This window comes from Nycticebus coucang, chromosome 13, assembly GCF_027406575.1.
Source record: "Nycticebus coucang isolate mNycCou1 chromosome 13, mNycCou1.pri, whole genome shotgun sequence".
Classification (NCBI taxonomy): domain Eukaryota; kingdom Metazoa; phylum Chordata; class Mammalia; order Primates; family Lorisidae; genus Nycticebus; species Nycticebus coucang.
In genome coordinates, this window is record NC_069792.1 from 62,962,592 (window position 1) to 62,973,719 (window position 11,128).

The 11,128-nt window shown below is 39.2% G+C and overlaps 1 protein-coding gene and 1 non-coding gene across 3 annotated transcripts in view; both read left to right on the forward strand.

Annotated features, from left to right (window-relative positions):
- SPAG1 (sperm associated antigen 1) overlaps positions 1-7,797 on the forward strand; it is a 90,632-nt gene extending 82,835 nt beyond the window's left edge. The window contains exons 18-20 of one of the 2 annotated variants that reach the window (XR_008373888.1): positions 614-967; positions 1,659-3,161; positions 3,253-7,797. Coding sequence is in view for 1 of the 2 variants with exons in the window: in XM_053559229.1 (XP_053415204.1) it covers positions 614-967; positions 1,659-1,790 (486 nt within the window). In the remaining variant the exon portion in view is untranslated. Of the gene's footprint in view, positions 1-613; positions 968-1,658 lie in introns of both variants that reach the window. The other variant, XM_053559229.1, reaches the window with a different exon arrangement.
- Positions 7,798-11,028: 3,231 nt separating this feature from the next.
- LOC128564215 (small nucleolar RNA U13) lies at positions 11,029-11,128 on the forward strand. Its single transcript, XR_008374075.1, has one exon. It is a non-coding gene; the product is annotated as a small nucleolar RNA U13 (small nucleolar RNA).

Here is an 11,128-nt window from a genome sequence, read left to right on the forward strand (position 1 = left end):
TAAGACTGCCTGATTGGGGATCTCAGACCAACAAAGGCTCAAACCTGCCTTTGTTATTTCAAAGAACTCCCATGTTCTGCTTTGCTTAAAGAATGTTAGGCCATGAATTCATGTGCATTCGTGAATGTTAATGTCACCACATTCTAATCTTAACATTTCCACTAAGAGTAAGAGGTCAGTATGTGAGAGAAGCTAGGAAGATTTTTCCCTTTAAAGGAAGAAACAGCTATTTTAAGAGAATTGAAAAAATGTAAGCTCACTTTTTTGCTAAGAGAAAGAGATAAAACTGTGATATGTTTTCATTTTATGCAACAGTTTTATTCATGGAAAGTTCTAAAAGTAAAATTTTTGTTGTCATAGTTTCAATGTCAAATGGTTTTTTAAAACTTCACAGAATACTTTTATGAATTGGATTCTTATACTCTAAACTTCTCTTCCTAAAAAATTATAGTTTTTTTCTCAGTTTATTACAAATTATAGATTTTTCACTTAGAACTTGATTAAAATACAGTCCATCTGAGGTTTTCAATTCCCATTTATGAAAAATGTAGCTTAGGATGTGTGTGGTGACTGGTGTTCAGTGTCACAGTCTGTATTTTTTTTCCTCATAAAGGTGAACGAAAGCAAAGAAGGGCCAGAAAGATCTTCAGAGGAGGTCTCTGCTGAGAAGCAAGACAAAAGCAACTGGCCACTAGAATACCCTGAAAAACTTCAGATCTCCAAACCTAATAATGCATACGAATTTGGTCAGGCTATAAACGCTATCAATACTAAGAAAGATGAAGAAGCCTGTGCACATCTTTTAGCCATCACGGCACCAGAAGATTTGCCAGTGTTGCTGAGTAACAAACTTGAAGGGGATACATTCCTCCTCCTCATTCAGACTCTGAAGAATAATCTTATTGCTAAAGATCCTTCATTGGTATATCAGCATCTTTTATATCTGAGTAAAGCAGGAAGGTTTAAGGTGAGTGGAAAAGTATTTTATTTTTTCTTTTTTTGAGATGGAATTTCATTTTGTTGCCCTCGGTAGAGTGCTGTAGTATGATAGCTCACGGCAACTTCAAACTCTTGGGCTCAAGTGATCCTTTTGTTTCAGCCTCCCAAGTAACTGCGGCTACAGGTGCCCACCATAATGCTTGGCTAGTTTTTAGGGATGGGGTCTCCCTCTTGCTCAGGCTGGTCTCAAACTCCTGAGCTCAGGCGATCCATCTATCTCGGCTTCCCAGAGGGCTAGGATTACAGGCTTGAGCTACTGCACCCAGCCTTAAAAAGTGTTTTATTAATAGAGATTGACTTTTTTTTTTTTTTTGAGATAGAATCTTACTCTGCTGCCCCAGGCTAGATGCCTTAACCTCATAGCTCCCAGCAACCTCAAACTCCTTAGTTCAAGTGAACTAATCCTCGTGCCTCATTCTCACGAGTTGCTGGGACTACAGGCATGTGCAATCATGCCTGGCTAGTTTTTTCTACTTTTTAGTAGAGACAGGGTCTCAGCTCTTACTTAGGCTGGTCTCCAACTCCTGAGCTCAAGCAATCCACCCTCCTCGGTCTCCCTGAGTGCTAGGATTACAGGTGTCAGCAGAGATTGATTTTTTTTTTTTAAGGGTTTCTATAACTTACTGTTATTTATACTAATATGTTTTCCCTTCTTTCAGATGATGCTGACATTAATAAGCAAGGACCAAAAGAAGCAAATTGAACAGCTATTTGATGACCTTTCACAAACACCAAACAACCATTTTTCTTTAGAAGATGTACAGGCCCTAAAAAGGCAGTATGAGCTTTAAATCCAGATTGTTAGATTTCTTCCATGCATGTCTGTGTTCCGGTAATGCTAATGTAATGGTATTATAATAGAGTTGCATGGATAAAATCTGGCTTAGAAAAGGTCCCTTGGTCTGGACTACAAAACATTTTACTTATTTTTATATACAGAACATGTATATTCTACAATATGCTTTTTATTAGTTGTAAATATTTTCTTATGTACCAGAGCCAACATCTTTATATTTAATAAGTATGTGGTATATTTAGGAGTTGTTAAAAATACATTTTAATTTATAGTATGTTTTCTTGTAATAACTCACCTGTTGAAAATTTGAGTTAAATTATATTTCTTCAAGGTATGAAGGTATCCTCTTAAGTTTCATAGGAATGAATTTCTTTATAGTTTTTTTAAAAGTGACAGTTACTAGCAGTGGTTATATTTCTTACATCCTGCTAGGATAGACATAAATCCCATTTTATACTAGTACCGGGGGGTTACAATCAATTAAAATGAAATGCAACTGAAATCTGTAACATGAAATGATTATTAAATAAATTGTGTGTATTAATTTAGAGCTGTAAGAGGAACTTTTCTAGTATGTCTAATAATTAAGAACAAAAATTGCTAAAAATTTCTACCACTTTTTACTAGATTTTAAAAAGGCCCTTTCCCTTGTATATTGCTTATGTAAGTAAAGACAACTAACTGCTATATAAAAGCAAAGTAAACCTGCATTTATATTTGAACTGTCATCCCTATATTTCCCCCCAATTTTAAGTATCTCTCCCTCCTTTTCTGTTTTCTGCTTTCATGACTGTATTTTTGCTTTCACTATAAAAGAGAAAGTGAAGAGCCCTTCTCATAGTGAATGCTCCTTTGTTAACTGAGTCCAAGAGAAGGTGCCTGGTCTCTGTCAGGGTACTGTGGTTTACTCCTGGTCTCTGTCAGGGTACTGAGGTTTACTCCTGGTCTCTGTCAAGAGTACTGAGGTTTAGGCCTGGTCTCTGCCAGGGTACTGTGGTTTATTCCTGGTCTCTGTCAGGGTACTGTGGTTTATTCCTGGTCTCTGTCAGGGTACTGAGGTTTATTCCTGGTCTCTGTCAGGGTACTGTGGTTTATTCCTGGTCTCTGTCAGGGTACTGTGGTTTAGTCCTGGTCTCTGTCAGGGTACTGAGGTTTAGTCCTGGTCTCTGTCAGGGTACTGTGGTTTATTCCTGGTCTCTGTCAGAGTACTGTGGTTTATTCCTGGTCTCTGTCAGTGTACTGTGGTTTATTCCTGGTCTCTGTCAGGGTACTGAGGTTTATTCCTGCTCTGTCAGGGTACTGTGGTTTATTCCTGGTCTCTGTCAGGGTACTGAGGTTTATTCCTGGTCTCTGTCAGGGTACTGTGGTTTATTCCTGGTCTCTGTCAGGGTACTGAGGTTTATTCCTGCTCTGTCAGGGTACTGTGGTTTATTCCTGGTCTCTGTCAGGGTACTGAGGTTTATTCCTGGTCTCTGTCAGGGTACTGAGGTTTATTCCTGGTCTCTGTCAGGGTACTGTGGTTTAGTCCTGGTCTCTGTCAGGGTACTGTGGTTTATTCTTGCAGTCTGTTGTCTGTTTCTTAGAGCATTTTCTTATTCATTTAGAAGTGAAGATGAAAGATTAATAACAGTTTTATTTTTCCATATTATTTAATCTTTTATTAATATAGAAATTTTCAAAACCACCATGGGGGAAAGGATGCCTTTCAAACTGCCATTTTTCTTCTAAACTGTTCTTTTCCTTTGATAATAAGTGAAAATCTATCGTAATGAGTACTTTAGTTTTCATGTAAACAAATAGGTTTCTCTTTTTTGATATACTAAATTTTTATAAAAGTAAATGATGGATTGTGTGTATCCTATGTATGAAGTTTATTTATAGACAAAGTTTACCTATATATGGTAACCTGAGATTAACTTTACACTTGATCTTAACCAAAAGGCTGAGAAGTGATTTGAGAGTAACTTCAGACACACAAAAAGGAAACTTTATTGATAGTTAAACACACTGAGCACCTAGCACAGTTCTGACACAGGGACATAATAACTGTAGGTGATATGTTTTGAATTTATCTACTAGGAATTATGCATAGTTTATTGCATATCATCTAATTTAATCTTCATAACAACTGTTACAAATCAGGAAACAATAGCACAGAGAAGGTGTGTAAACTAAAAAGACTATAAATGTTGCAAGTGGGCATCAAAGATCCCAATCTGTGCGGTCTGCCTGTTGAGCTCATATATTCTGTGCTATGTAATGGAATATATAAACACATGAATGGAACAAAGGGGAAGGTGCCTGGCTTTTAAGAGTTACAGATTAGTGGCCAGGTGCAGTGGCTCACACCTGTAATCCCAGCATTTGGGAGGCTAAGGTGATGGTGGGGGATTGCTTGAGGCCACGAGTTCAAGACCAGTCTGGGCAACCTATCAAGATTCCAAGTCTATAAAAAAATTAAAAAATTAGCCAGGTGATGTGGCATGCCTGTAGTCTAATCTACTTAGGAGGCTGAGGAAGGAGGATCACTTGAACCCAGGAGTTTGAGGCTGCAGTGAGTTATGACTGCACCACTGCACTCCAGCCTAGGTGACAGAGTGAGCCCCTATTCTTAAAATTAAAAAAAAAGTTAGAGGGCGGCGCCTGAGGCTCAGCAGTAGGGCGCCGGCCCCATATGCCGAGGGTGGCGGGTTCAAACCCAGCCCCGGCCAAACTGCAACAAAAAAATAGCCGGGTGCTATGGCGGGCACCTGTAGTCCCAGCTACTCGGGAGGCTGAGGCAAGAGAATCGCTTAAGCCCAGGAGCTGGAGGTTGCTGTGAGCTGTGTGATGCCACGGCACTCTACCAAGGGCCATAAAGTGAGACTCTGTCTCTAAAAAAAAAAAGGAAAAAAAAAATAAAAAGTTAGAGATTAGTGAATGGATATGTAAATTGCTATGTGGGTACACTAATAGAGGTATCGACAGTGATGACACAAAAGCAAGAGGATGCCCAGGCTTGCCTGCGAAGGAAAGGTTTCAAGAGGGAATTAATGCCACAGCTTGAGTTTGTCATATGGATGAGAGAAAAGGACATTCCAGGCAGAGGAAACAGAAGATGCAAGGGCATTACAGTGCATATTCAAGGTTCAGGTTGAATGGAGGTGTTAAATAACTTGGCATGTTCAGGGAACTGCATGTAATCTTAATAGGGGAACAGAGTTTGTGTGCTAGGTGTTTAGAACAGAAAGTTGCATGCCACATATAAAACTGCAGAAAATATCAGGCTTTTAATTATACAAGTATACTATTCTTTGGTGAGTCAGGCATTGCCACTCTTTTTTTGGAGACAATCTGTGTTGCCCTTGGTACAGTGCCATGTTGTCATAGCTCACAGCAACCTCAAACTCTTAGGCTCAAGAGATTCTCTTGCCTCAGCCTCCTGAGTAGCTGGGACTACAGGTGCCTGCCACCTCTGGCTATTTTCAGTGATGGGGTCTTGCACTTGCTTAGACTGGTTTTGAACCTGTGAGCTCAACCAATCCACCCGCCTTGGCCTCCCAGAGTGCTGGGATTACAGGTGTGAGCCACTGTGCCCGGCCAGGCATTGCCAGTCTTCACGAATAACCTGGTATTCTTCCCCTTCTGGACATACACAGGACTACCTTTTAGCCTTTTTGTGATTGTTTGGGGCCACATGCCCAATTCTGCAATGGACTTTAGTAGGTGAGTGATATGTCACTTCTGAGCCCAAGTACGAGGTGAGTGGTATGTCACGTCTGAGCCCAAGTACGCGAGACCTGGTACAGAACCTTCCATGGTGCTTTCCCTTGGCGTAATGTCTGAGAAGGCCTCATGTTCCCGACAGTGCAGCTACAAGATGATGGCACCTCCATCAGCCTGGTTCTTTGAATAATGATTTGAAGCCAAGTCCTGCCAGTCTGCATTGCACATGTAACATGAACAAGCTTATGCTTTCTTCCACCGAGATTCTGGTGTGTATCTTTGTCCAAGGACTTAACCTCTAAGTCTGTTTGCACATGTCTTCTGTCTTCAGCCCTTAAATCTTTCCTGACTTTCAACACCAACTTCAATATGTTTATCTCCACACAGATGTCTCACAGATACTTCAAATATAAGCCCTAAATGGAACGCTGTTGTCGCAAACTCAGGCCCCACTTCCTGCATAGCTTCAAGTACCAGCATTCACACACTGACCTAAGAAACCAAAGCTTCATCCTAAACCTCTAAGATTTCCTTAGGCAAGCATGGCACAGCACCCGAGATCAGCTGCTTTTGCACAGCATGTCTTGCCACATTGTTCTGGTGTTTCTGAGTTTACTTATCTGATGGAAAATGTGTGGTTCAATTGTTTCCCATATTCAGCAAAATGCCTGGGGCAATAGGTTCCATAAAAATCCATTGAATAAATGAGTACTCTTATATTTGGGGGTACATAAAGTATTTCAGTGGGTTGTGAGCACTTGTTACATTTAGTTGGTTTGCTGTAAATCATGCCTCAGGAAGTGGAAAAGTGAGTAATTCTATACAGAGTGCAGTTTATCACCAAAGCTTAACTCACACCTTAAAGAATTTATAAGCAGAATATGTTCTTAGTAAAGTATCTCAAGAATGGAAGAAAAAGTATCCAATGTACTGAGCCCTACTATGAAACCCATTTATGGCTTTCATATGAAAGCTATAACCCAGTTATAACCTAAGAATAGGGGGAAGGGAGAGTGGGAGGGGAGGGAGGAGGGAGAATGGGCAGAGGGAGAGGGATTGGTGGGATTACACCTACGGTGCATCTTACAAGGGTACATGTGAAGCTTAGTAAATGTAGAATATAATTGTCTTAACACAATAACTAAGAAAATGCCAGGAAGGCTATGTTAACCAGTGTGATGAAAATATGTCAAATGATATATAAAACCAGTGTATGGTGCCCCATGATTGCATTAATGTACACAGCTATGATTTAATAATAAATAAATAAAAAGAATTTATAAGCAAACTTTCTCGACAAAGGGGTGAAAGACAAAGTATCAAAACAGGAAAGAAGAGAAAGAAACTAAAGGTCCTTAAAACAGCATGATAGTTATTCACCAAATGTAAAACACCTGAGGAAATATCAATCCCTCTGGGCTTAAATGTGCCTATTTTTAAATGATTAGTAAATATCATCTGGACCTATGTGTTTATTGTAAAATAACATGATAATACTTTCTAAACTGTATACAATGCAAAAGCCTATCATTACTATTTTGGTTCATGGACAGTATGAAAGTTCCCTGCGTACAGAACTTGAATCTAGGGTTCCGTAATCTCCTATGCCCAGCCTCTTAATGTCTGCCCTCTGCAGTTGTTACCACATGCCCCTCAGCAGCCTCCTGACCTTAACTGAAACAACAGGCCGTCTCAGATGACTGTTTAAGTCAGCTTCCCTTCCTCTTGACTCCTCACCAAATTTTCCTTCCCCCTTTTTTCTCCCGGAAAGTAGTCTTACCCCTCCTTTCTAATGAGCAAGATCTTAAAATGAAAAGGGCACTACCAGTTTAAATTGCAAAGTGATGGGTGTATCTGATGTTTGTCAGGAAAGCTTCAAAGAGATCTAGCCAGTTTACCCCTTTCATTTCCAATTCTTAAGTGTCTTGTTGAAAACTCCCTTCATCTACCATCCTCACTTTTAGAACTAGTGTACTCTTCCTTAGAGTCTCTCAGGAAGGAGTACACAAGGGTTGATTTCCATGTTAAATACAGAGATTAGGCAGAACATGACATTAAAGTGATTTCAAATGTTTTCTTATAGTTAACATTATGTGTGTTCCTATCTAGGAACAGGATGAAGCACAAAGTGTATTCATGTAGAATTTGTTTTACTTTTTTTCCTATTTGCCTGTAAGCACCACTCAGACCAAAATGACCCCTAAAGAGCGATGTGCAAGGAGTGTCTGTAAGGAGAAATCTCTGTCTCCAGAATACAGTAAATTTTGTCAAGTTTATAGGTTTTGATGCATGAGGCCAAAAAAATCAAATAAAAGAGGTGATTGAAGGTTAATTGATAGCAGAAGAATCAATGAAAAACAACAGAAAAGAGTAAAACTCCTGCAAGTGCCTCCTTTCTCACTTTTTCTCTGGGAAACTGCTTAAAAGCATAGACTCTGGCATCAGATAAATTTGGAATCAAATTCCAGCTCTTCTCAGGAGCTGTTATGACCTGGCAGTCTTTAGTTTCCTTTGAAAAATGGGGATATCTTCCTGCCATTCATGGTGGTTTTATTATGTGGCTGGTGAAAAATGCTTGGTGATTCTTAGTAAGTACCTTACTCTTTCCTTCCTGTGTGTAATTGCTTTCTTCCTGTAAGCATAATAATCTCATCTATGTTGTTAGAAAAGGATAAGGAAGCTCTTTTCAAGTACCATGGACACCTTAGCAGCTATTTACTGACAATAAATACACACTATGACCCCTCCAATAGAAGTACTTTAGCCTGACAATTAGCAGGCCTTGGACCTCTGGTGCCATCTTCTGGAAGTTAGTCATGTTACAGCAGTCCACAGGTTGAGCTGCACAATCTATTTGTTTTTTTGTTTTTTGTTTTGCACTATCTATTTGTAATAGTAAGCATCTTTCTTTTCCAACCTGTCGCTGTTTTGAGGGTAAGTGAACACACCAACAGTTGTGTCATCCATTCAGAGTCTAGCACAGGCTGATGGGTACTTAGTAAATGTTTGCTGAATTAATGAATGTAGAGACATTGCCCTATTTGATCCTCTTGTTTCCACAGTTTAGATTAGAGAAGTTCCTATTATTGAGAGGCTTCAAGTGACATTCTAAGTATTTCTAAATCAATCATTCAAGAATGTCCTCACAGGGTCACTTGAAAATCTTACAGTCGAGCGAGACTGGGAATCTAAAAATGTCTGTGATTCTTAGGAATGTGGAATTTATGACCTACTGGCACAGAAGCTGAGTGTGCAATAAATATCTCAACTGCACTATTTATGACCCACTAAGTAAAGTTTTGTGGGCCATAAACAAAAAAGATAGCTTCTACTTTTAATGAATTTATACTTCCTTTGGGAAAAATCGGCAAGAACCTCTAATAGGGGCTCAATGATGCTGAAAAACAGCAAGAATGAAATGTTCAAGTATCAAAGGAATCAAAAGGGCCACATACAGTTCATCAAGAACATTTCTAGAAAGAGGTAAAATCTAAGCAAGGTTTTAAAATCGACTCAGGTCAATGAGAAGGAGGAGCTCATATGACTGAATTACTTTACTATAGAATTTCCAACACCGTATGGACTAGAACGTTAAAGAGTCTAAAACTTCGCCACTCCAGGTTATGCTTTGCAGGGCAGCAGAGAGAAACCAGACAGGAGACATACAAACCAACTTTGATTTTCTATTTTTCCTTTGGGTTTTAACAGTGACCCAAATCAATAATTAGCTGAAAATTTAATCTTACTACCATTTGACCTCTTTTAAGACAGTTCCTCACCTGTAAAACATCGTCAGTTATTTGCTGTAATGAAGCAGTGGGATGGGAGGAGGAGTACTTGGATAAACATCATTTTTATCCTAATTCATATTTGTGCTAAAATGAGGGCAAAGGTTTCAGTAGGATCGCTACATACGAAAAAGACACAGTAAGTACTGGTAAGGAAGTGGAGAAATTAGAAACCACGTAACTTGCTGATGGGGATGTACAACGGTGCAGCTGCTCTGGAAAACATTTTGGCAGTTCCTTAAAAAGCTAGTTTCCATTTGACCCAATAATTTTGAAACTCCCAGTATTATACCCAAAAAGTTGAAAATGTATGTTCACACAAAAACTGGTACACAAACATTGTTAGCAGCACTAACAGCCAATGAGTGGAAACAACACAAATGTCCATCAACTAACCAAAGAATAGATAAACAAGAGGATGAGGTGGGTGGATAGTTTGAGCTGATGAGTTCAAGACCAGCCTAAGCAAAAGCGAGACCCTGTCTCTACCAAAAACAGAAAAACTTAGACAGGAGGATCACTTGAACCCCCAAATTGGAGGTTGCTATGAGCTATGATGACGCCACAGCACTCTACCAGGGAGACAGCTTGAGACTCTGTCTCAAAAAAAAAAAAAAAAAAAAGATACAAAATGTGGTATATCCATACAACAGAATATTATTCAGCCGTAAGAATGAGTGGTACATGCTGTTCTGTGGATGAACCTTGAAAGCATTGGTAAGTGAAAACAGCTAGACACAGAACACTACATTTTCTGATTCTATTTATGTGAAAGGTCCAGAATGAACAAATCCAAAGAGATCGAAAGCAAATTAGTGGTTTCCAGAGCCTGAGAGGAAGGGAACTGACTGCTAGTGGGCACAGGGCTTCTTTTTGGAATGATAAAAATGTTGTAGAATTAGACAGTATTTTGTAAATACACTAAAAACACCAAATTGTGGCCAGGTGTGGTGGCTCATGTCTGTAATCTCAACACTCTGCTAGGCCAAGGTAGGCGAAGCCTTTGAGCTCAGGAGTTCAAGATCAGCCTAAGTAAGAGCAAGACCTTTCTATCTCTAAAAAATAGAAAAAATTAGCTGGGCATGGTGGTGGGCACCTGTGGTCCCAGCTACTAGTGAGGCTGAGGCAGGAGGATTACTTGAACCCAGGAGTTTGAGGTTGCTGTGAGCTAGGATGATGCCACAGCACTCTAGTCTTGGCAAGAGAGTGAGACTCTGTCTCAAAAACAGCAACACTGAATTGTACATTTTTAAAAGTATGAATTTTATGGTATGTGAACTATATCATATCTCAATTTTTAAAAACTGAGTAAGAGGGGAAAATAAGAATAAACCACCTAAGGTAGTGAATAATTTAAAGGCAAATTCTGGGGTCTTCCAATCAGTCCCAAAAGGCTACCCATTTGAGCTTATTAAGAATTTACCAGGGAATAAAAGCTATGGAAGAGTTAGAGATTAAATATTTCTACCCCATGATTGGAAATAAAGTAAAGGCATCTACCATTACCATTCCTAATTTAACATTGTACTGGAGGTTGAAGCCAGTGCAATAAAGAGGAAAAAAGTTATAAAAGGAAGCAAGTTTGGAAAGGAAGCAGCATTATATAACTCTTTTTATTTACAGACATAATTATCTATACAGAAAATCCTACAGAATCTACAAAAAAAGAACCAGCTAGAATTGTAGAATCTACTTATAAGGTTGTAGGATTCAAGATAAATATACAAAAACCAATTCTAAATCCTTTTGCAGTTCATAAACCAACTGGGTGTTCACATATATGCCTGAAACATGTCTCCCTCAAATCTTGTCACAATATCAGTACATTACCCGTCTGATG